The 20413-nt window shown below is 39.2% G+C and overlaps 1 protein-coding gene and 1 long non-coding RNA gene across 3 annotated transcripts in view; one reads left to right on the top strand and one right to left on the bottom strand.

The window, feature by feature from the left end:
- The window catches only part of Lurap1l (leucine rich adaptor protein 1 like), a 43361-nt gene extending 30098 nt beyond the window's left edge, over window positions 1–13263 (top strand). Inside the window, exon 2 of the mRNA XM_048452982.3 lies at window positions 12524–13263. Coding sequence (XP_048308939.1) covers window positions 12524–12898 — 375 coding nt within the window. The 3' untranslated portion in view covers window positions 12899–13263. The remainder of the gene's footprint in view (window positions 1–12523) is intronic.
- LOC125412298 (uncharacterized) lies at window positions 8146–9197 on the bottom strand. 2 transcript variants are annotated; one of them, XR_007235548.3, is made up of 2 exons: window positions 9013–9197; window positions 8146–8740 (listed from the first exon to the last, which is right to left on the bottom strand). It is a non-coding gene; the product is annotated as an uncharacterized LOC125412298 (long non-coding RNA). The 2 variants fall into 2 exon arrangements; XR_007235547.3 differs by having other exon boundaries at window positions 9024–9197.
- Window positions 13264–20413: the final 7150 nt, after the last annotated feature.

Raw genomic sequence — 20413 nt, 5'->3', positions numbered from 1 at the left:
GTCCTAACCAGGATCAAAGGCCTGAAGCACTTTCCGTCTTAACCCCCACGTTACACACACCAGTATCTGGTTTTCTGACGGCAGCCGAAGGCAGAGGATTTTATAGTGAGCCTGACTTGAGGGGTTTCCCTCTCTCAACTAGGTTACACTTTAGGGAAAACCTAACTTTAATAGTCTTTGTAAAACAGCCAGCTTTATGGAGAGTCCTGCTTAAGGAGAGCAGAAAGACCTGAGATCACACGCTGCCGAGCGTCCCCCTTCCTGCCAGAAACCCGGGAGATCAGGGGAACTCATCAGGACTCCTGGAGGTGAAACTGAACGTGTGGTTGGAGGGTTTGACTGACTCACAGGCAGGTGCTACCAGGCCTACACCACCTCACAAATTGCCCTTTAAAACACTGTTGCTGACATTGGTCCTAGCTTGGGGCGGCCTGCTTCTGGACTTCTGTTTCTGTACACATTGATTTTTATTGACTTGTGTCCCGGGCTTCAGTTTGCCTTGTGACCTCAGTGCTGTGGTTATTCTAAGGGTGTTGCTGGCCTGCAGTTTGCGCAGCTTTTTTTCATATTGCTTGTTACTTGTCAGACTGAAACCACGTGGGAATAATCAGCTTCAGTAATTTGTGTGTGTGTGTGTGTGTGTGTGTATGTGTGTGTGTGTGTGTATGTGTGTGTATGTATGTATGTATGTGTGTGTGTATGTGTGTATGTGTGTGTGTATGCATGTGTGTGTGTGTGTATGTGTGTGTGTATGTATGTGTGTGTGTATGTATGTGTGTGTGTGTATGTGTGTGTGTATGTGTGTGTGTGTGTGTGTATGTGTGTGTGTATGTGTGTGTGTATGTGTGTGTGTGTGTGTGTGGACATACATATTGACAATTTTATATTTAAATTTATATTTAAGGCAGCTATCTAAGTATATGGCCTAGAAAGCTTATGATAATGGCATTTTTTTTTAATATTCCCAGAGCAGTTTTTAAAATGTGAGACCTGATAAATCAGTAGAACAGAAAGTCGAGGTACTGCAGAGGGTGCTGGAATATTGCAGGTGTTGTTTCTGGGCTCCCTTCCCACCCTTGCCTCCAACCATGAGGCTTACATCATTGCTCCCGTCTGTGGAGCCCTGCCTGTAATCCCAAGTGAAAATATTTAGTCAGTGTTGGGCACTGTCTGGAAAGTAGGACAAGACTGAGACTCATGCTCCGCAACAGATTGCAGATGCAACCAAGTCACTAACAACAGCTGAAAATGAGTATGGCAATAAGATGTCAGCGCTTCAGTTACATTTCCTATGCAAAGCCATCATTTTACAGGGCACCCATTGTAAAGAAAGTGAATTAACATATAAAAAAATTTTGGTTTATAGTACTCTTCTCACCAGGGAACTCTTATTCTCATCCCATGCTTCTCCCATTTTTGTTTTTCTCCTTCGAGGCCAACTCAAAGTGCATTTTAAACTTAAATGAACAATGTTGAAAAGAAAAATTACAATAGAAGACAGCTGTAAATATTAAAACTTCAACAATGGCACTATGTTCATCTTTTAGTTTGTTCCAAATTCTTCTTCATATCGTGTCTGAATGTTATGATGTAAGTTTAGATCTGCTAATCAGTGTAATTATTTGCTTTTTATTTATACTCAAGAGTGTTATGTGAGTTATCTCCATTGAGGGTGTCCGCTGTGTCACTAAATATCAAACATTTCTTCCCCTATCACACCTCAGTGTAAGAAACAGCCTTCTCTGCTGAAGAAAGTTTGCCCCGTGGGAAATCAAGATAGCTATTTAAATATTGACTTTGCCTTACCTAGAATAGTCTTTGTTTTTACTGATAAATACTTAACTACTTACTCAGTTGTTAAACACCCACCTGTTAGATATTAGAAGAGTAACATTCCATAGACACAGTGGCCTGCCAATCTCCCAAATTATCTACAAGCTGAAAGACCTCCAGGCCCTTGCTGATCAAAATGTGACTGGATTGCTACTGTGACTATCAGTGATCTGTGCTCCCCCAAATTCAGTGTCATCAAAAAGCAAACTGTTTCAGAAGGTCTTTGAGTCACGGCACATTTTAACTGAGTGCTCCTGGCTTAGAGAGTCTAGCAGATTCCTGTCAAGGTACAGAGCTGGGTGAGGCCAAGGACTGCAGTTATCTCTAGGTTCAATTCTGCAAGAATGTGCTTCCAGGCTCACTGAGGTGCCTGGGAAGGGTGGGCAGGGCTTCCCCCTTTCTGGTTATTGCCTGGAGCTCAGTAACTTATCATGTGGATCTCGGATTGACACTAAAACAACAATCCATATATAGAACTTGATCATTTCCGCACACGACCTCTTATATTTGAGACAGTGTCTTCCTGAGGAACCCAGGTGGCACCATCATCTTGCCTCAGGCTCCCAAATGCCTGCATAATAGGCATCCAGTGTCATACCTACCTCAACATTAATAATTTCGTTATGTTTTATATTTATCACAAGTTCTGTTTAATAGTAAAGATAAAGGTACCTCCTTCTTTCTTCTTCTCCTTCTTCTTCTCCTTCTCCTTCTTCTTCTTCTTCTTCTTCTTCTTCTTCTTCTTCTTCTTCTTCTTCTCCTTTCTCCTTCTCCTCTTCCTCCTTCTCCTCCTTCTTCTCCCCTTGCTCCTCCTCCTCCTCTTCTCCTTTTCTCCTCCTCCTTCTCCTTCTCCTCCTCCTCCTCCTCTTCCTCCTCTTCCTCCTCCTCCTTCTTCTCCTTCTCCAAGACAGGGGCATTCTGTTTTTAAATCATATATCTGGAGATAAAATTCCAAAGACATAAGATGAAAGTCCCTAAATGTACTTACCGCAAAATACGATAGATTAATAAAGCCTTCTTCTTTATCTTCACAGTGATTCTAAAACCAACACCTATTGGGATGCATAAGCTGCTCATTAAGCTTTCAGGAGCTTTGGGAACTTCTTGTCAGACTCACTATTAGCACATTAGGTTTGGATGTACACCTACAGATCAGTGTTATACAAAGGTAGCAAGCACTCAACCACTTCTTGATGTTCTTACTCCTTCTACTTCAGTTATAGTCTGAGGCAAGTGTCTTCTGTACATGAGAGGGAGGCTGTACCCATGGAATTTCAATAATACCTAGGATTTAGGTATCAATGGATACCTAAATTAGACCTAAAAAATGAAAAGATCAGTTGACACGCCGGCGTGGATAGGGGAAATTCACTAGGCCTCAACCACTAGATAAACAACATTAGTGGATGTTGAGAGACAAAGAACAAGTCTTCTTCAGGGATAAGTCCACTGATGTTATCCAGTCCCAAGTGATCAGTCCTAAACAGACTGCATACGGCAACACTACCACTAAATGGACTCAAGAGTTGTATTTATAAATTTATATGTATACATGGTACATATGAATATATAATAGTATATATAACATATATACATATATACACTAATAATTAAAGAATAAAAATTCATGAATTTGAGAAGGTGAAGGTAGGGACACTCGAGCAATTGTAGGCAAAACGTAGAAATGGTGCAAATATGAAATTCCCCAAAATAAAAAATATAATCTTTCTGTTTGTATCTAAGAGATAAAACATACTCTATATGAGGTGTTCTAAATACCTAGCAACTGCATTTGCTGACATCACATTGCTAACTAGAAATTAGCCATGATAGGAGAATGCATATACAAAAACTGGAAAACACTATAAATAAATCTTTGCGTTTTCCTTAATTGATTCTAGACTTTAAAAGGTCAGGAATGATTTTAATACTGAAGACTAAACTTTAAAATGTCCTTGTTGGGTTGGAGAGATGGCTCAATGGTTAAGAACATTGGCTGTTCTTCTAGAGGACTTTGTTCAATTCCCAGCACCCTCATGGCAGCTTACAGTCTACCCTCTGTAACTCTGTAGGCATCAAGCACACAAGCTGTAATAGATGTATATGCAGACAAAAAAAATCAGTACGCACAAAATACAAAATAAATACATTTTCAAATGTCCCTGTTCCTTTACTTACAGTGAAAAGGGACATGAAATTTTGGTTGTATATTCAAAACCAGTTATATAGTTCACCAAAGAAATTGCTGACATCATGGCTAAAGCAGTAACATCACCAGTATAAGGCTAACACCGGTTTCAGTGTTAATGCATACTATTTGTACTATCCTAGAAAGTTTAACCACAGGTAACTTGAATTTAAGGATAAATAATTACCGAGAAAAGTGAGGTGTTAGCAATTCTGTCTTTGTAGGTTGCCACACATCCAAGAGTTCATCAAGAACAAATAAGGCATTCTTTGAGATTATCAGAAGTTTGTAGCAACGGCTACCTTGTATGTTATTGAAAATGTATCTATCACACATTTTCCATATTAGCTCAATTTATAATCTGTTTATTTATATGGTAGAGCTTGACTCTTAAATAAAAGTCCATGTGTCCAAAGGCTTGATTTCTGACTTGGGCATGGGTCTGGAAGGTGTTAAAATATTTACGATGTACAGCTTTCTAGAAGGAAATTGTGTTGCTGGGCATTATGTCTTGATACTGGAATCGCAACCTGTTTCTCTGTTTCTCATCCGTTGCAAGCTTAATAGGCCTCCTTCCCATGCACTTTCCCTGTGAGGTACTATTCTGTCACATGCCCAAAGTGTGTTGTGAGAAGACATGAGCCAAATAAGTCTTTATACCTTAGAAATTGATTATCTCAGTTATTTCAACACAGTGGTGGGATGTTTCAATCATTGCTCCATTGCTGTGACGAAACATCATGACCCAAAGCAACCTGGGGAGGAAAGGGTTTATCTGCTTTGTTCTTTCATATCATAGTCCACCACTGAAGGAAGTCAGGACAGGAACTCCAACAGGGCAGGAAACTGAAGGCAGAAACTGATCCAGAGGCCATGGAGGGGTGCTGCTTACTAGCTTGCTCCCTGTGTGCTGTGAAACCATTATTATACTCCAATCTGGGCTAAAGTGGGACTATATTATCATAATCAACCACAGCTGTGACTGAATAAGTCTGTTTTCTTATAGAACCCAGGACCATCAGCCCACAGGATTTTCTGGAGGTGTTTTCTCAGTTGAGGTTTCCTCCTTTCTGAAAGCTCTAGCTTGTATCAAGTTGGCATGAACTAGCCAACAATACAGCAGTAAGTAAGTGTGTATGTGCATATTGGTTGTGGTTGATAGTTGAACACTTGGCATTTTACCATCCTGCATCCTCTTAGAAAAGAGACCTGGTCACAACTGGACACACACTTTTAATCCCAGCACTTGAGAGTCAGAGGCAGATGGATCTCTGTCAGTTCGAGGCCAGCCTGGTCTACGAAAGCTAGTTCTAAGACAGGCTCCAAAGCTACAGAGAAATCCTGTCTTGAAAAACCAACCAACCAACCAACCAAACAAAAAGAAACCTGGTCACTACAGTCACAGAGAAGTAAACCCTGTGACCTTAACCTTATTTGGAAATGCTTCTTTAAGGAAAAGATGGATATGGAGAATAATTCATGTTAGTGAGACATGTTTAAGTCACTCTAAAGAAATTTTGGCTCAGGTAATTTTCAGTCTGTTGCATTAACCTCAAATGTGCTTCAGACAACTGAAAAAGTTGTCTATTTCAGTCTATTAGAATATGAAAAAGGTATCAGTTTGAGCACAACCTGATGAGATAAGAAAGAAAAGCTGTGCACCTCTCTTTAGCAAGGGGAAGTCTCACCGGAAGGAGCTGAAAAGTACTCATAAGCTGTCCTTGTCCTGGAACTGGTTTCACGTTTAGAGAAGTCACACATGCCTCGTTCAAATAACCAAACTCAGCTGTCTGTGTCATCAAAAGTGTCATTGGTCAGCTAGACTGATGGCAGAGTTTCCTCAGTAATATGATTATTGGGGAAACTGCTCAGCTATCAGGCTTTGGGAATAGAGCAAACTATTGTAGTTACAGTTCAGTTCTACCAGTGAGCAATGTAAATGAAGGCTGGCAGAGCTGACAAAAGGTGTCAAAGGTAAAAATTAAGCCCTCCCTTTTTCAGTTAGAAACAAATTTTGCTCTAAATTTTGAACCAAACAAGAAAAATGGGTGTGATCATAGGCATTTCTCCTGAAGGTTCTAAACCAAAATCTGTGAAGGGAAACTTCATACATTATCTTCCCAGACTGCAGAGAAACAGCAATATCCTCATGGGTCTGCTGAGAAAGGCAGATAGAAAAATGTGCTGTGCAATACAGCTATTAATAAAGCTTTCAGGGGATCCATGAGTAGGCTCTTGTGATTGACAGATCATTACGTGGTGAATTCATAGAAGGAGCAGAATTAGGTACCAGAAGGTCACACAATGGAGACGTGCATTTTCTGGATAGCTTATGTCAATATGGCACAACCTAGAGTAATCTGAGATAAAGGAACCACAATCAAAAAATGACTCTACCAGATTGATGTAGGGGGGCCCAGGCTGTTGTGGGTGGTGCCCCCTGGGCAGATGGAACTAGGGTGTGTAAGAAGGAACAGTCCGTGAGAAGTAAGCCAGGAAGCAACTCCTCCGTGGCATCTGCCCCTCTATCTGCCTCCAGATTCCTGATTTTCCTTGTTAAAGGACCGTGAAGTGGAAGTGGAAGGTGAAAACACACCTTTCCTCACCACGTTACTTTGGTCGTGGCATTTTAGCACAGTAATAGAAGCCCTAGGACAAGCTGCTGAAAAAATAATATTCCAGGTACCTTTCAAATACCCCTCCAATTCATGCTTAAAATTTAAATATCTGTAAAATAAGTATAATAAGAAAGTTGGAAATAAATAGGACTCTAACAAAGTGTTGTCGAGAATCATATTCTCCAACTGTAATTGGGAGGAATAAAGAAAGAGATGTCCATTGCTCCTTCTGGCTGGAAACTAGGCATCAAGTATAGCATTAAAGCCCATCTATCCTCTTTCCCTTGTCCCATGGATTTCATGATGGACCTGCAATGAACTTTCCTTTAATTCATATGAAAGCTTTGGCTCTTTCAGGACTCGTATCATGGGTTTTACAGTAGGAATGTGTGACTAGGAGATGGCCTGCTTTGTTTACTGAACTTGGTATTAGTAATCGAAAGGGTGAAAAGATAGAGGACCTAATGGGAGGTATCTTACCTAGTCCTCAGGCATGACAAGGCAATGCGAGACGTTACCCTTTGGAAGACTCATTCAGCAGGTCATCTGCTAGTTCGTTAATTGAAAGATACTCTTTGAAAGGAAGGAAGGGCGCGAGAGGCTTAGCCAGTAAAAATACAGTCATGTAAGTATTATAACCTGAGTCCTGGATCTCTTTGTGGAAGAGGAGAACGGACTCCAGCAAGTTACCCTCTGATTTCCACATGCATGCACACACACATGCTGTGACACGCTCGTGCTGTGGCACACACATGCTATTACACACACATGCTGTGACACACACATGCTATTACACGCACACATGCTGTGACACACACATGCTGTGACACACACATGCTATTACACGCACACATGCTGTGACACACACATGCTATTACACGCACACATGCTGTGACACACACATGCTATGACACACGCACATGCTGTGACACACACTTGCTGTGACACACACATGCTGTGGCACACACATGCTATGACGTACACATGTGATACACACATGCTGTGACACACATGCTGTGACACACATGCTGTGACACACATGCATGCTATGATGTCCACATGTTGTGACACACACATGCTGTGACAGACACATGCCTTTATTTGTATGTATTTATCAGACATTTGCACTGATATAGACAAAGTAATAATAAGTAAAAAACATGTTTGCCTGGGAACATAAATATGACTTTTATTAAGTTCAAATAGTGAGGATTCAAATAATGATTTTTACACAATTTCTGATAGGCTAATTACAATTCATGTTGAATTAGAATTTCAGTTTTAACCAAAAGTTTTTTGCTAGCATTTCATGCTGGAGCTTTTGACCAAGAATTCACTGTCTTCTTATTCACTCATCTGGGTCTTGAGGCCCAGATGATTTCCTCATAGCAAAAATGATTTAGTTTTCACACAGCCTCAAGGAAGACAAAGAATATGGAAGGAAAGCATGGCAGTTTAGGATCAGTAATGCTTCCTTATAAAGAAATACCTGAAATGAGACCTCGATGGGGAACAGAGACAGTGTCTCAGTGGTCAGGATTCTTCTTTATTTCACAGGACTTGCTTGCTGTCTGTACCAAGCCCGTGCTTCATGGGGAACAGAATAGAAATTCATGATTTTTCTTTGTTTTGAGGAATCTAAAGTCCTATACACCAAGCTTGTTTGACCACAGATCACAGGTAGATCATGTCAAGGGCAGACATGTACCATGTGTCACATTCCTCATACATCACCATCGTGAATCAGTTCACTAACTTTGAGAGAATATTACTTTTGTTTATGCATATGGGTGTCCTCAGATCCCCTGGAACTGGAGTTAGAGATGGTCGAAAGTCTCCCTGTGGAAATTGAAATTCAGTCCTCTGAAGGGACAGCCCAGTTCTCTTAGTTACTGAACCATCTCTCCAGCCTCCTCAGTTCTTTGGTTAATTGAAAATGTAGCTGTATTCTTCCTTGGATTCCATCATGCTAATTCATGACTGGTTCCTCTCTCATAAGAAGGACCACATGGGGTCAGTGAAATAGTAGTAGCTCTGTAGTAAGTCAGCACATACACTTCAGCCAAGTCCAGTGACCTGACTTTGATCCCTGAGACCCACACTGTGGAGAGAGAACAGACCCTAGAATGACTTCAAGTCATGTCTCAGACACTTGTACACCCCCACCCTCTACACGGATAAATACATAAATAAATGAACATTTTTTTTTTTAAAAAAAGGATTGTTTGGAATAGAACAGATCTTGACATTTTTGTTCTTAGGAATAGTTGCTCTTTGTAGATCCTTCATTTCAAATTTTGTACCAACCCAGTCCACCACTTGTTAGAAATGACATGAAGTTTTCAGCACTTTCCCCAGAGGCCAAAAACTTACTTGGCACCAACCTGAAGGTTAGAAGTCGCAGGAAGAAGGCAAAGCACACAGCAGGAATTGTAAAGATCAGGATAGGTCGTGGGGAGTGAGGAGGGAAAGGGGCCAATACTGGCATGGCTTTGAATCAGTCGGTACAGACACTTTTGCTGGGGAGGAGAAACGTGGTTTGTTTGGTCTCTTTGTTCAGTTCCTTTCACTGGGTATTTGCAGAACACCTGCGCTGTGCTAGAACAAGTTATCGGCCCTGAGCAAACAGAATCATGTGTGCACTGTGACTCACAGCTTGAAGTTCGCTTCCCTTTGAGATGCTATCTTATACTCTGTAAATTTAAGCTTGGGAGAATCTATACTCAGTGCCAGAGTGCTGAGAATGAATAGAAACAGGAGTATATACTTGGGAGTACGTCAGTCCTGGGGTGTTTTTTCCTGATGATTCTCCTTCCTTTCAAGCCTTATTACCACCAACCCACTCAGAACTCCATGCTGCTGACCGAGGGTCCAATCTGGAGCATAATTAGTGTTTAGTCATTGGACAGATCTTGACCGAATAGGTACTATGTGCCAGACACTGGTCTAGGTCTTAGCAAATGGTGGTGATTAGGCAGACAAAGTCCCCTGTACTCTGAAACTCCTTCATGCACAATTAATAAGCAAATTGATTCTGACAAGTCATAAATATGCAGGAAATGATAGTCATGAAATTCAATCTGTAACTGGACTTGATGACTGGGCATGATTAATCAGAAATGGGCTTTCCGATAACATTAAAGCTAAGGGCTTGATGAGGGTCAGCTCTCAGTATGCTTCGAATAAAGTCAAGGGGCTCTCAAGACTCCAGCTGAGAGACCCACAGGTTCCTGCCACTATGGCAACGCTACACTGATCGTGGTGCCGTCATTCTAAAGACTGAGATGAATTACAGCCTGGAAAGGCGGGGCAACCACTGGAGACAGGAGTAACATTGTGATTCAGTTTTTGTGGATTGCTCATACTCCCGGGGCTCATCAATACCATAGCCACACCTTAGTTCTGGGAGAAGGCCCTGTGTAACAGACAAGAGCTCCTGGAAGGGACCAGCAGCAGCCAACCACAGAAACCAGCACACCCAGCAATCTGGCAGACACTGTTTACCGCCCTAGAGCACACGGGGTTACATGATCTTATATCTATAACCATTATCTGCATCAACAGGCTTCAACCACGTTACTTTCCTAACCCACCCCATATAATGACTCAATAGCATCTGAATGTTTTGCACATAGAAGCAAAAGTCTTCCTTACTAAAATCATTTTAAGTATTGTCAAATACTTATGACAAGTATGGTCAAAGGAAACTTTCGTTTTTTATAGCCTATTTTCTTTTTATTCTTATTGCTCGATAAAATTGAAAAATGTGTATGGGATGTTACCACTCTACAAGACCAAAATTGCTGACAAAAAAAACGTATTCTTAATACACATTAACCCTTGAGTTATGTATGTTCTGGAAGTGTGAATTTATTAGTATTTTAAGATATTTCAAAGATCTAAAAGTACTTTTGAAAAGTACTTAGGAACGATTTTACAATAGAGGAGAATGGTAAGAGTGACCTCTTTAAGGGACTTGTTGCTTCATTGAGAAGACCAATGTCTACTCATTTATTTGTGATATCTATCACCAATCAGTCATAACTGCACAATATTCAGCAATGTTGTGAGATAGGAACGCAAAGCACCAGAGAGGTCTTGTGGATCAGCAGAAGCGACTGGAGTCAGTAACTGGGAACGGTCCACCTGAAAGATTGAGGAGACTTTGAGAAATGAAGAGTGGTGATGGACCTAGTTAGACCTGAACCCAGTTGGGTGTTTTCCTGGGATAAAGCACACATGTGGGAACAGACACATATTGTTCATCTGGGGAATGGTTGGGAAATGGTCACACTAATCTTGCCCCATGCCTCTAATAGGCATGCGAAATGTCTTCAACTTCAGAGGCTTACTGAAGAATTCTGTAAGAGTTTTTTCTGGACTCACCGGTGGATTGTGTGCATTGTTGATGATTTGTAAATATTTGCATTATTTCTGCTTTGAACTATGTCGATGGCTTTTATGGTATGTGGGTGAATTTGGACACAAGGACTCTCAGAATGCCTCCTTCTTAGTCACAGTCATTACAAAGTCATTGAAACACCATGAAATAATAAGCGGCTTGAGGCCTAATGAGTTCTTATCCTTCTGTTTGGGAATATTATCGAGACCAATTTTTGCCTGTTACTTTCCGTGTGGATTTATCCTTTGTGCCTTTCACTGAGAATATGCCGAAGTTGCTTTAATATTTGAGTGAATCCAAGGTATTTTAGAAGTGCACTTTGTACTTCTTGTATGTATACTTATATTTTCGTTATGTTTTGAAAGTTCTACTCTAGAGTGGAACTTTTGTCTTTCTTCTTTCTGTCTCTCTCTTTCTGTGTCTCTGTCTGTCTCTTTGGGTTGAACCCAGAGCACTTAATTAGGCAAGGGCTCTGTTCGCACAGCACTATCCCCAACTGTTATCTGGTGGAGATTTTATCCCTTCCTGTTTGTTCACACGTTCACTCAATCCAAAGTTCACCTTCAGTTATGAATTAACTCCCCAGCAGGAAGTCCCTTTGAATGAAAGCAAATTTCTGATGACAATAAGCTTCTTTTTCTTTGTGGTTTGAGTCACTAAAGAATGAATGGTTTTGATAAGTCTAGAGACCTCCATTTCTGAATTACTCCTATCTTTTAAAGAGAATTGGCATGATCAGTTTTTTGGCTTGCTATTCCAAGTGGAAGAATGAGAATCCATTTTCAAACCGTAATGGCTGTGAGTAGGCCCTCTTGTGGCTGGAGAGGTCCCTGTCTCCCAGTTTGATTCTCCTCAGAAGCAAATGCATTAAGGATCCAGCATTCTTTGTGGAGAGGCATTTGGAAGGATTGCCAGTCTCTACTGTATTCTTAACTTCTTTTCCTGCAGTTTTCATTTCTTTTTGAAAAGAAGATGAAAATGATATTTCCTGCAGTATATGGTAACTAGGTTTTTCTAATGAATGCTGGTTTTTCATAATATTGCTTGGCATGTTATCATTTATTAAGCAGAGGTTTCTATAAAACTAGTGAGGATTCTTTCATTTCTCCACTTTTTTAGTCATCCCAGTACCATATAAGTATAGATAAGTTATTAGTTTAGCCAAAAGAAGAATTCATTTTTTTTTAAAACAGACAAACTTGCCATTTGAGGGGTGTATTCAAGAAGTTTGGTTGGGGTTGGAAATTCGGTGGAGCTTTTATTTGCTGATGGGTAGGCTGATGCATATTGTGGGAAGTGAGTTCTTGATTCTGACTTCTACCATAAGACAACAGTTTACAAGGAAAGTGAAAGAAGAACATTTTTTAAAAAAATTCCATGAATTTAAAATTGTGAATTTCAGCACATAGAATAAACCAATTTGAGATTTTCCCAGAACATAGAATAACTAGCATGTGTTTCTTCTCTTCCTCTCTGCCCTAGGTTAACCTCAGAGCCACTGATGTGAGGCTCATGCGCCAGTTGCTGCTCATCAATGAGAGCATCGAGTCCATCAAGTGGATGATTGAGGAAAAGGCCACCATCACCAGCAGAGGCAGCAGTCTCAGCGGCAGCCTGTGCAGCCTGCTGGAGAGTCAGGGTACCTCCTTACATGGCAGCTACAACAGCCTCCAGGATGGCAGTGATGGGCTGGATGGCATCTCTGTAGGGAGCTACCTGGACACTCTGGCAGATGATGTACCAGGGCATCAGACCCCTTCAGACTTGGATCAGTTCAGTGACAGCTCCATCATAGAGGACTCACAGGCTCTGCACAAGCATCCCAAGTTGGATTCTGAGTACTACTGCTTTGGCTAATGACCCAGTTTTTTGCATGGGACTGGTGTGCAATTAACTTGTATGTATCCTTCTTCTCTGCTGCTATATTTTTGGTGTGATTTATTTTAATAAGGCAACCTTTTTAAAGAAGCTTATTTTTAAACTGCTTAATGATATTTCTGTTGCTCCTAATATTTCTCATCTAGACTGATTTATTTTTCTCTGTTACATCTTTATTTTTATTTATTATAATAAGCTTTCTCCCCTCTTATAGTAGCACAGACAAGAAGAGGGGAAAGGATAAGCAATAATTGTTTTCGCTTTTGTTTTCAGAGCAAGGGGTCAGGGATTATAGAAAAAAACTTTGCTAAATTTTACAATAAACCAAAGTCTGATAACTTCAATTTGCTGCTTGTGTCCTTAAGTGATTTGATATTTTTATGTGTCCGAAAATATGAAGATATTTTACTGTTTATATAATGAGATGAGCAAAATATTTAGCTAAAGAAAACATTAATTCAAAGTCAGGACATGTTAGTGCATAATGAGCAATGCTGTCAGTCATGCATTGACATGATTGACATTTGGAAGATCCTAACTGCGTAGACTTGGGTCAGTCCACTCTGGTGTTAACAATATAGACTGGCATTTTATAATCAATGAGTTTAACTCAAATCTTGAGTTTACTTCACTTACAATATGTATTACTCTACTAAATTTCAAAGAAGCATGGACAGTAGTTTCCACGGACCCTAGATTTTACTGAGTGGCTTAAAAAAGAGAGAGATGGGAAGACTGAAGGAGAAGTGAGTCTGATCGTAGGCAGGACCATGCTTGTTGGTGGACACGCAGTGAAAAGCCCTGTCTCAGCAGCATACATAGTGGGACCAGGCAGCAAGATGAAAAACCCTCCCCAGGACGAAGATGCACTCTCATGGGACGGAAATGACTACCATGTGTATATTAAGGTCTATCTCAAAATCCCCTCCCTTCAAAAATTGCCTTGCCTGGCTACAAGGAAGCTGGTACGTGTAGTTTTTCAACAGGAAACTGTTTTAAATGCCCTAAATTTAAAGATAGTTAGGGCTTTATCTATATTTTCTTGTGTATATTTTGCCATGCTAGCAGAAAGTATAAACATATACAGTCAGACAGACAGCCAAGAGCAGGGTAACGTGGGGAAGTGGATCCACGAGAGCCTGAGATAAAGGGGATGGCAAATATTTATTTGGAAACACTCATGAACAACAAGGTAGACAGTCGCCGCGGTCCCCAGCTCTGTGGGTGCTGGGAGCTGTGATCAGATCACTGACCATCACCCAAGAGAGAGAGAGTGAGCCCCTTCTCTCTTTAAAAAGTGATAACACCCACAGACAGAAGACCATGCCTTTAAGTCCAGTACCCCCAAAAGCTGTTGACTAAATAAATTCCCACAGCACAGCAAAAACATTATGCTATACTATTAAGACCAACATGACCTGGGTATATTTTCATTTGTGCAATAAGTCAAAACACTTTTTTCGTCCTTTTGACATTTACTTTATTTTACTTTATATGTATAAGTTTGATATGGGTTTGTGCACGTGGATACCTGTGCATGTGACGGTCAGCTATGTTAGGTCTTCTGGAATTATAGGCATCTGTGGACCACCCAACATGAGTGCTGGGAATCAAATTCTGGTCCACTGAAAGAGCAGCCCAAGCTCATAAGAGCTAAGACATCTCTGTACCACCACTTAATTTTGGTGTGATATTATTATTCCTATATGTATTATTCATATACACATTATCATTCCCATATATTTTTTTCTTGATGATTTCTAGTGAGACAACTTTATTAAGATTTCAAAGTATTCTAAGGAATAATACATGTTTGAGGATTAAACATTTGACAACATAAATCAAAAAGACCTTGCACTGCAAGCAAGGAATGTCCTTATTCAAGAAATATTTTCTCTGTATATAAATTTATTGTTTGTCTCTAAGACATATCACTCGATTTCAAATTAAAGTCTGTCATGTCTTAATATTTTGCACTGTAAAATTTTCACCTAAAATTCTTATAGCATCACAGCCGTCTCAGGATGTGAGAACTGCCGCCAATTTGTGTTTAAGGAAACTGAAGTACATAGAACATAAGCTATGTGTGGTAGGGGGAATGTCAGATTCCTCCAGTGTCAAGCTTTGGGTTTGAATTGGGCCAAGGTCTCTGTTGTTCCTAAAGACTCATTAACAATGGCCCATTTTTTTTCTTTTTAGTCTTTGTTGATATCAAATAATAAAATGTAGTTGAGAGAGCAAATATAGATCTGTCTACAATTATAAAAATGTAACCAACTATTTTCATTCAATCAGTGTCTCCAGGTTTTCCAGTGTGAACTACCAAGCTTTTTCTTGAAATCACATAACCAGAGAAGGCAGTCAGAAATAGTTGGCCACTTGCCAATTCTTCCTCATCTAGTTCCCTTTTTCTGTTTACTTTTATTTTCACTTTAATAAAAGGTATTTGATGGGCTTTTTTCTTTAGCTTTAGTCTGGAATCATAGCAAAATATTTTTTAGCATAGATTATCAGATTAAAAGTCAAGAGTATGCATTGTGGCTCAATAGAGGACACATTCTTCCAAACAAGACTGATGAATTTCAAGCAGAAGGCAATGAACTATGTAAGCATATGCCTACAGCATAGAGAAGAAATGATCCTTAACAAGAATAAAGTTGGCTTGTAGCAAGAGAACAGTCACAAGCGGAAATTCAAACATCTGTAAGTCCTACCATTTGCCTAGAACAAGCCATGCACCAGCAAGTTCTTGGTACAACTTCACACTGTGACCTCAGGCTGGCAAATTTCTTTTATACCTTTCTTGTCTAACCAACTTTCCCAACTATTTGTCCATATTCCCTGTGAATATCCCTTCTTCAGCAAGGAAATAAGAAAAATCTTAAGAGTACAAAGTGAGAGAAACATATGGAAATGGTTTTTATTTGGACGTTGTATTATAAGGAACCTAGTAGAAACAGTGGTAGAATAGTTTAGATCATTTTGTGCCTCATTAACAATGAGTTTCAATATTTTATAATCTTAGTACGTATTCCATTTTTTTTTCTTTTGAGATAGATTTTTCTCTGTGTAGCCCTGGCTTATCTTGGAATTTGCTGTAGTCTAGGCTGGCCTTGAACTTGAAGACCCACCTGCCTCTGCATTCCAAGAGATGGTATTAAAGCTGTGCACTACCATACCCGACTTCCTTTTTTTTTTCAAAAGCTAACACATATTGTATGCTTTAGATATTAGAATCATTTAAATAACAACAGTGTCTTCACTAGGGGGAAGGTGTGCTTTAACAAGACTAGTAATGGTCATTGTTCTCATAAGAATGAATGCATAGAAGTGCCTCATTTTCAATAAAGAATTTCCTATTACCAATCTCTGATCTCAAGCCTGATATTTGGTCTCCGTTAGACCATAGGGAAGTGGGCTAAGAAATTAAATCAACAACATTTTCCAAACTATTCTACCTACACTTATTTTGTCATAGAAATTGGAATAAGCCTGAGTTACCTGAATCTATTTTATGAATGTGTTAGTCCTTTAATAGAAGAAAAATAATTGAATAAAAGCAATTCAGGCAGGTTCATGCTAATATGTTTTCGGCACTATTTTCCACTATATGGGGTTAGAGTTTAGAGTTCTAAATAGTCTTCAGTGCTCAGAGATGCAGCATAGACTCCTTGCAGGTGACTGAATGATAAGGCATTTGTGTCACCACAAATAACTTCACTTAAAGCATTTACTTCCATAATTCTATCAATATAGTCATATCCATGAGAACAAATGACAGTTTGGAGATACTGAACCTACTAGCATATCAGCGATAGTCGACACATTTGATTCCACTTTTGAAAGTATATCTTTGCATGGATCCAGAATGCCACTTTCCCCTTTTTCCACGTTGCTGATTCTTCAGACTCCATTGCTGCTATCCCTTCTTCTTTCCTGATCTCCAAACCTCAGTGTGCTGGGATTCATTCTCTTAAAAAAAGACCACTCTGCGAGTTCCATTCAATGCCACAGTTTTGCAGGACCTCTACATTCTGAGGTTTCTGAACATATACCATATTCCACAGTCTCTTTCTAGAACCCCACTCTCCCATGCCCATCTGCCCACATAAGTTTTATTCTTAATTTCTGATAGGTAACCCATTTGGAACATATCCACAACCTTTTACAACCTCCTCAGGTTAAGTAAGTGGTACTTCCTTATTGTCAAATTCCCAAACAAAATTCTCAGCCCAAATCCTTCTAGTCAATCTTAGTAACTCTCTTTCTTTACACGGGATCCAAATTGTATGAGTTCCATCTAGACTCCTGGTGTCTAATCTGAATCCTCACTCTGGACTCTAAAATACTCTGCAATCAGCCCTGCCACTTCTCTGCTTCCTGACCTCATCTTCTACCATAGAGCTTTTCTTTCATGACAAAGCCTCAAAGGTATCACTTTTATTCTGAAAAGAGTTTCAGAATACATTCCAACCTCATAATCGTTTTGTACTTCTTAATTCTTTCTGAAGAGAATTTTGTGGGCATCATCTTCCACTTCTAGAGTTCTCTGTGGTCTCTGGTCAAATAGCCCTTTTCATAAAAGAACACTTTCCCTTTCTTACCCATAGTCATTACCAGCACACAATTTGTGTGTGCATTCTTTGTTTTTCTAAACCAAAGCTAGGGATTATGAGACCACAAATAATTTTTTTAATCCACTGTCATATTTCTCACCACTTACATGAGTATCTTTTACATAGTAGATACCCAGTAAATATTTTAATTGAAGCACATTTACAATTTTGCTTGTTGTGTTATGGAGGCACCACTCAGTACCTACGCTATATTGGAGTAATGCAAAGGTACTTAACATGTAATACTCCCATCAATGAGACCACCGGTCTAGTACATTTCTCTGTAATAAAGAAAAATATCCTTACTGCTACCGCTAAAAACGTTTGTGTCTTAACCTTTGAAGCCTCTGAATTGGTGACCTTGCATGCCAAAGGAACTCTGAAGATGCTATGAAGTTGAAGACCTTGAGAAGATGGACGATGGTCTTGGTTGATCTAAGTGGTGCTTTATAAAAAGGATAGTAGATGAATAAGAGATTCTAAATATTTTCAAACATTATGCTGCTCTCCGGGAGTTCAAAAGGGGTCATGAAGCAAAAAATGTCCAACAAAGCAGAGTTTGTTTTTCTGCAGTGCAGATTTTATTGACTGATACATCAGCCTAACAATATCTCTGTGGAATCCCACTTATTGTTTGATGTTCAGTAAATCATTCCCGTTAGACACTAACCCAACATTCCAATATTCTCACCTATCATTGTGAATTATTTGGTGTAGTGTTATTAGCCCAAAGTCTAGTTGAGCCAAACCAGAGCCAGCACTGGCATCGCATCTATCTGTATCTGACCATGAATTAAATTCCAAACATTTTTTTTTTACTAAAGTTGGCATTTCTTCAAGTCCTTGTATGTGCAGAATCTATTTATTCAATATGGGAGAAACTTTGTCAGAGGCTGTGACGTTTCATGATTTACCCATGAGGAGCCTGCACTACTAGAACAATCTATGTATTCTTCATTTTAGATTGTTCTCAGAGTAATTTATGACAATTAATTTTAAAGCAACCAAATTCACCTATTAATCAACTAGACTTCTGGCCCTGAGCTCTGCACTCTCCCCCTGGTGCAGAGGAGGGTCTGAGGAGTTGGAAGATTCTCCTTTCCTTCAACCATGGTGCATTTCAGGTTGTTCCCCCCCTTGGTTTTTCTCTAAATCACTTTCACTGTGATTTTTATTGAACATTATATAAAAAATTATTAGCATATATTATTTTTAAATACTCCCTGAAAGTTGTTTGAAGTGCAAAAAGATAGGGATGATGATGTATTTTCTACTTAAACTATCAAAACCCTTTTAAAAAGTTCTGAAACTATGCAGTGTTAAGTCAAAGAAGGTTGCTTAAGGACATGAAATAATATCCTTTTGAAAATCAAGAAGGATGAGACATTTAAGAGCAGCTATTACCATGTGATGGACACAAGCTCAATTGTCTTTGTAGAATACTCTTCAGAAAATTATCTGATCCACACTTACAGGACAGTATTATGGTTGAAAGAATAATATAAAGGAAATAAATGAAATTCACTTAAAGTTCAAATTATGAAACATAAAAAAAGAAAATATTTAAGGGATTAAGTAGCAGAATAACTTGCAACTAAGGGTGGTATAAAACCAAAGACTGATTTGAAAGTCTCTATGTCTACTTATACTAGATTGTGAACTTGAGGGAAAGGAACTTTACTTCTTTGTATGTCAGTTTTCTTGTCTGTAAAATGAGTGTAATGAAACCTGATACAGAATTGTTGAACAACTAAAAATGTGCTCAGTACAACCCTTAGCACACACAAGGATGTAATGAACAATGCCATTGTCACTTGCAATAGAGAAGTAAAGGGGGATTTGACATCTAAGGAATCATGTCTGCTTGGTCATCATATTGCATACACCCTAATAACATATAGTATAGCTAACTCAAGTGAGCAATAATTTGACTAAGTTCTTACTTGACATACTCTGCAGATACCACAGAGGTAAGTTATACTTGTAGTCAGCCATGACCATGGGACAAAGTTATGGCCAACAAGCTCTGTGCAGACATGAAGCAGGTTTCTGGAAAACCTCTTGCTGTCTTTGAGCTGTTTATATAAACTATTCTTGAACTCAATATTTCGTGGTTTTCACATCTTAACTTGCTGTGGAAGTTGTAAAATTCTAGAAGACAGTGCCAGTAGTGAATTTAAAAAACCTAAATACAGCAGTTTTTACTCTGTCCCGAGATTACTATAAAACAGTTAGTTTAACTAGGCTTATAATTTTTTTAAGTAATAAATCTTCCAAGGAATGCACTAAATTTAGATCCTGTTTCCTTGAGTTTGTTTTCTAGAAACCAACAGATGTACAGAGAAAATTATTGAGAAATTACTACTTTCTAAAATATTGTCAATTTGCTGCATCAAATTTTATTTTAATTTATGGTAAAAAAATGGCGACACATTTATGTGTTAGATTCTTCAGATCTCTTACAGATGTGGTAAGAGATAAATGATGATGGCTTATTTTTATATTTCCATAGATTGAAATGAAATCAATAACATGTAAATAGAGTTCTTTTTCCTATTAGTTTTATAAAATGAATGTGTAAGAAAATTATAGGCAAAGAAATAAGGCCATTATTTATAGTCATATTTAGTGTTTATCACAGGGATCATTCTGTTCTTTCAGCCTTCACCAAATGGCAAGGATGACGCAGCTAAGGCCCCCAGCAAGAGTGAAGAGTGTGCCTGAAGCAGTCATTTTCTGCAATCAGATTTGTTTCTACCCTATTTGTCATCACAGAGCCTTTATCCAGTAAGCGCCGATGCAGAGATCCACAGCCAAACACTGGGCCCAGCACCAGGAGTTCTGCTGAAGAAAAGAAGGAGGGTTTATAAGCCAGAGG

The sequence above is a fragment of the Myodes glareolus genome, chromosome 3 (assembly GCF_982192425.1).
Source record: "Myodes glareolus chromosome 3, mMyoGla1.1, whole genome shotgun sequence".
NCBI lineage: Eukaryota > Metazoa > Chordata > Mammalia > Rodentia > Cricetidae > Myodes > Myodes glareolus.
The sequence above is the reverse complement of the archived record's forward strand: the minus strand, read 5'-3'. Positions and strand labels throughout refer to the sequence as shown.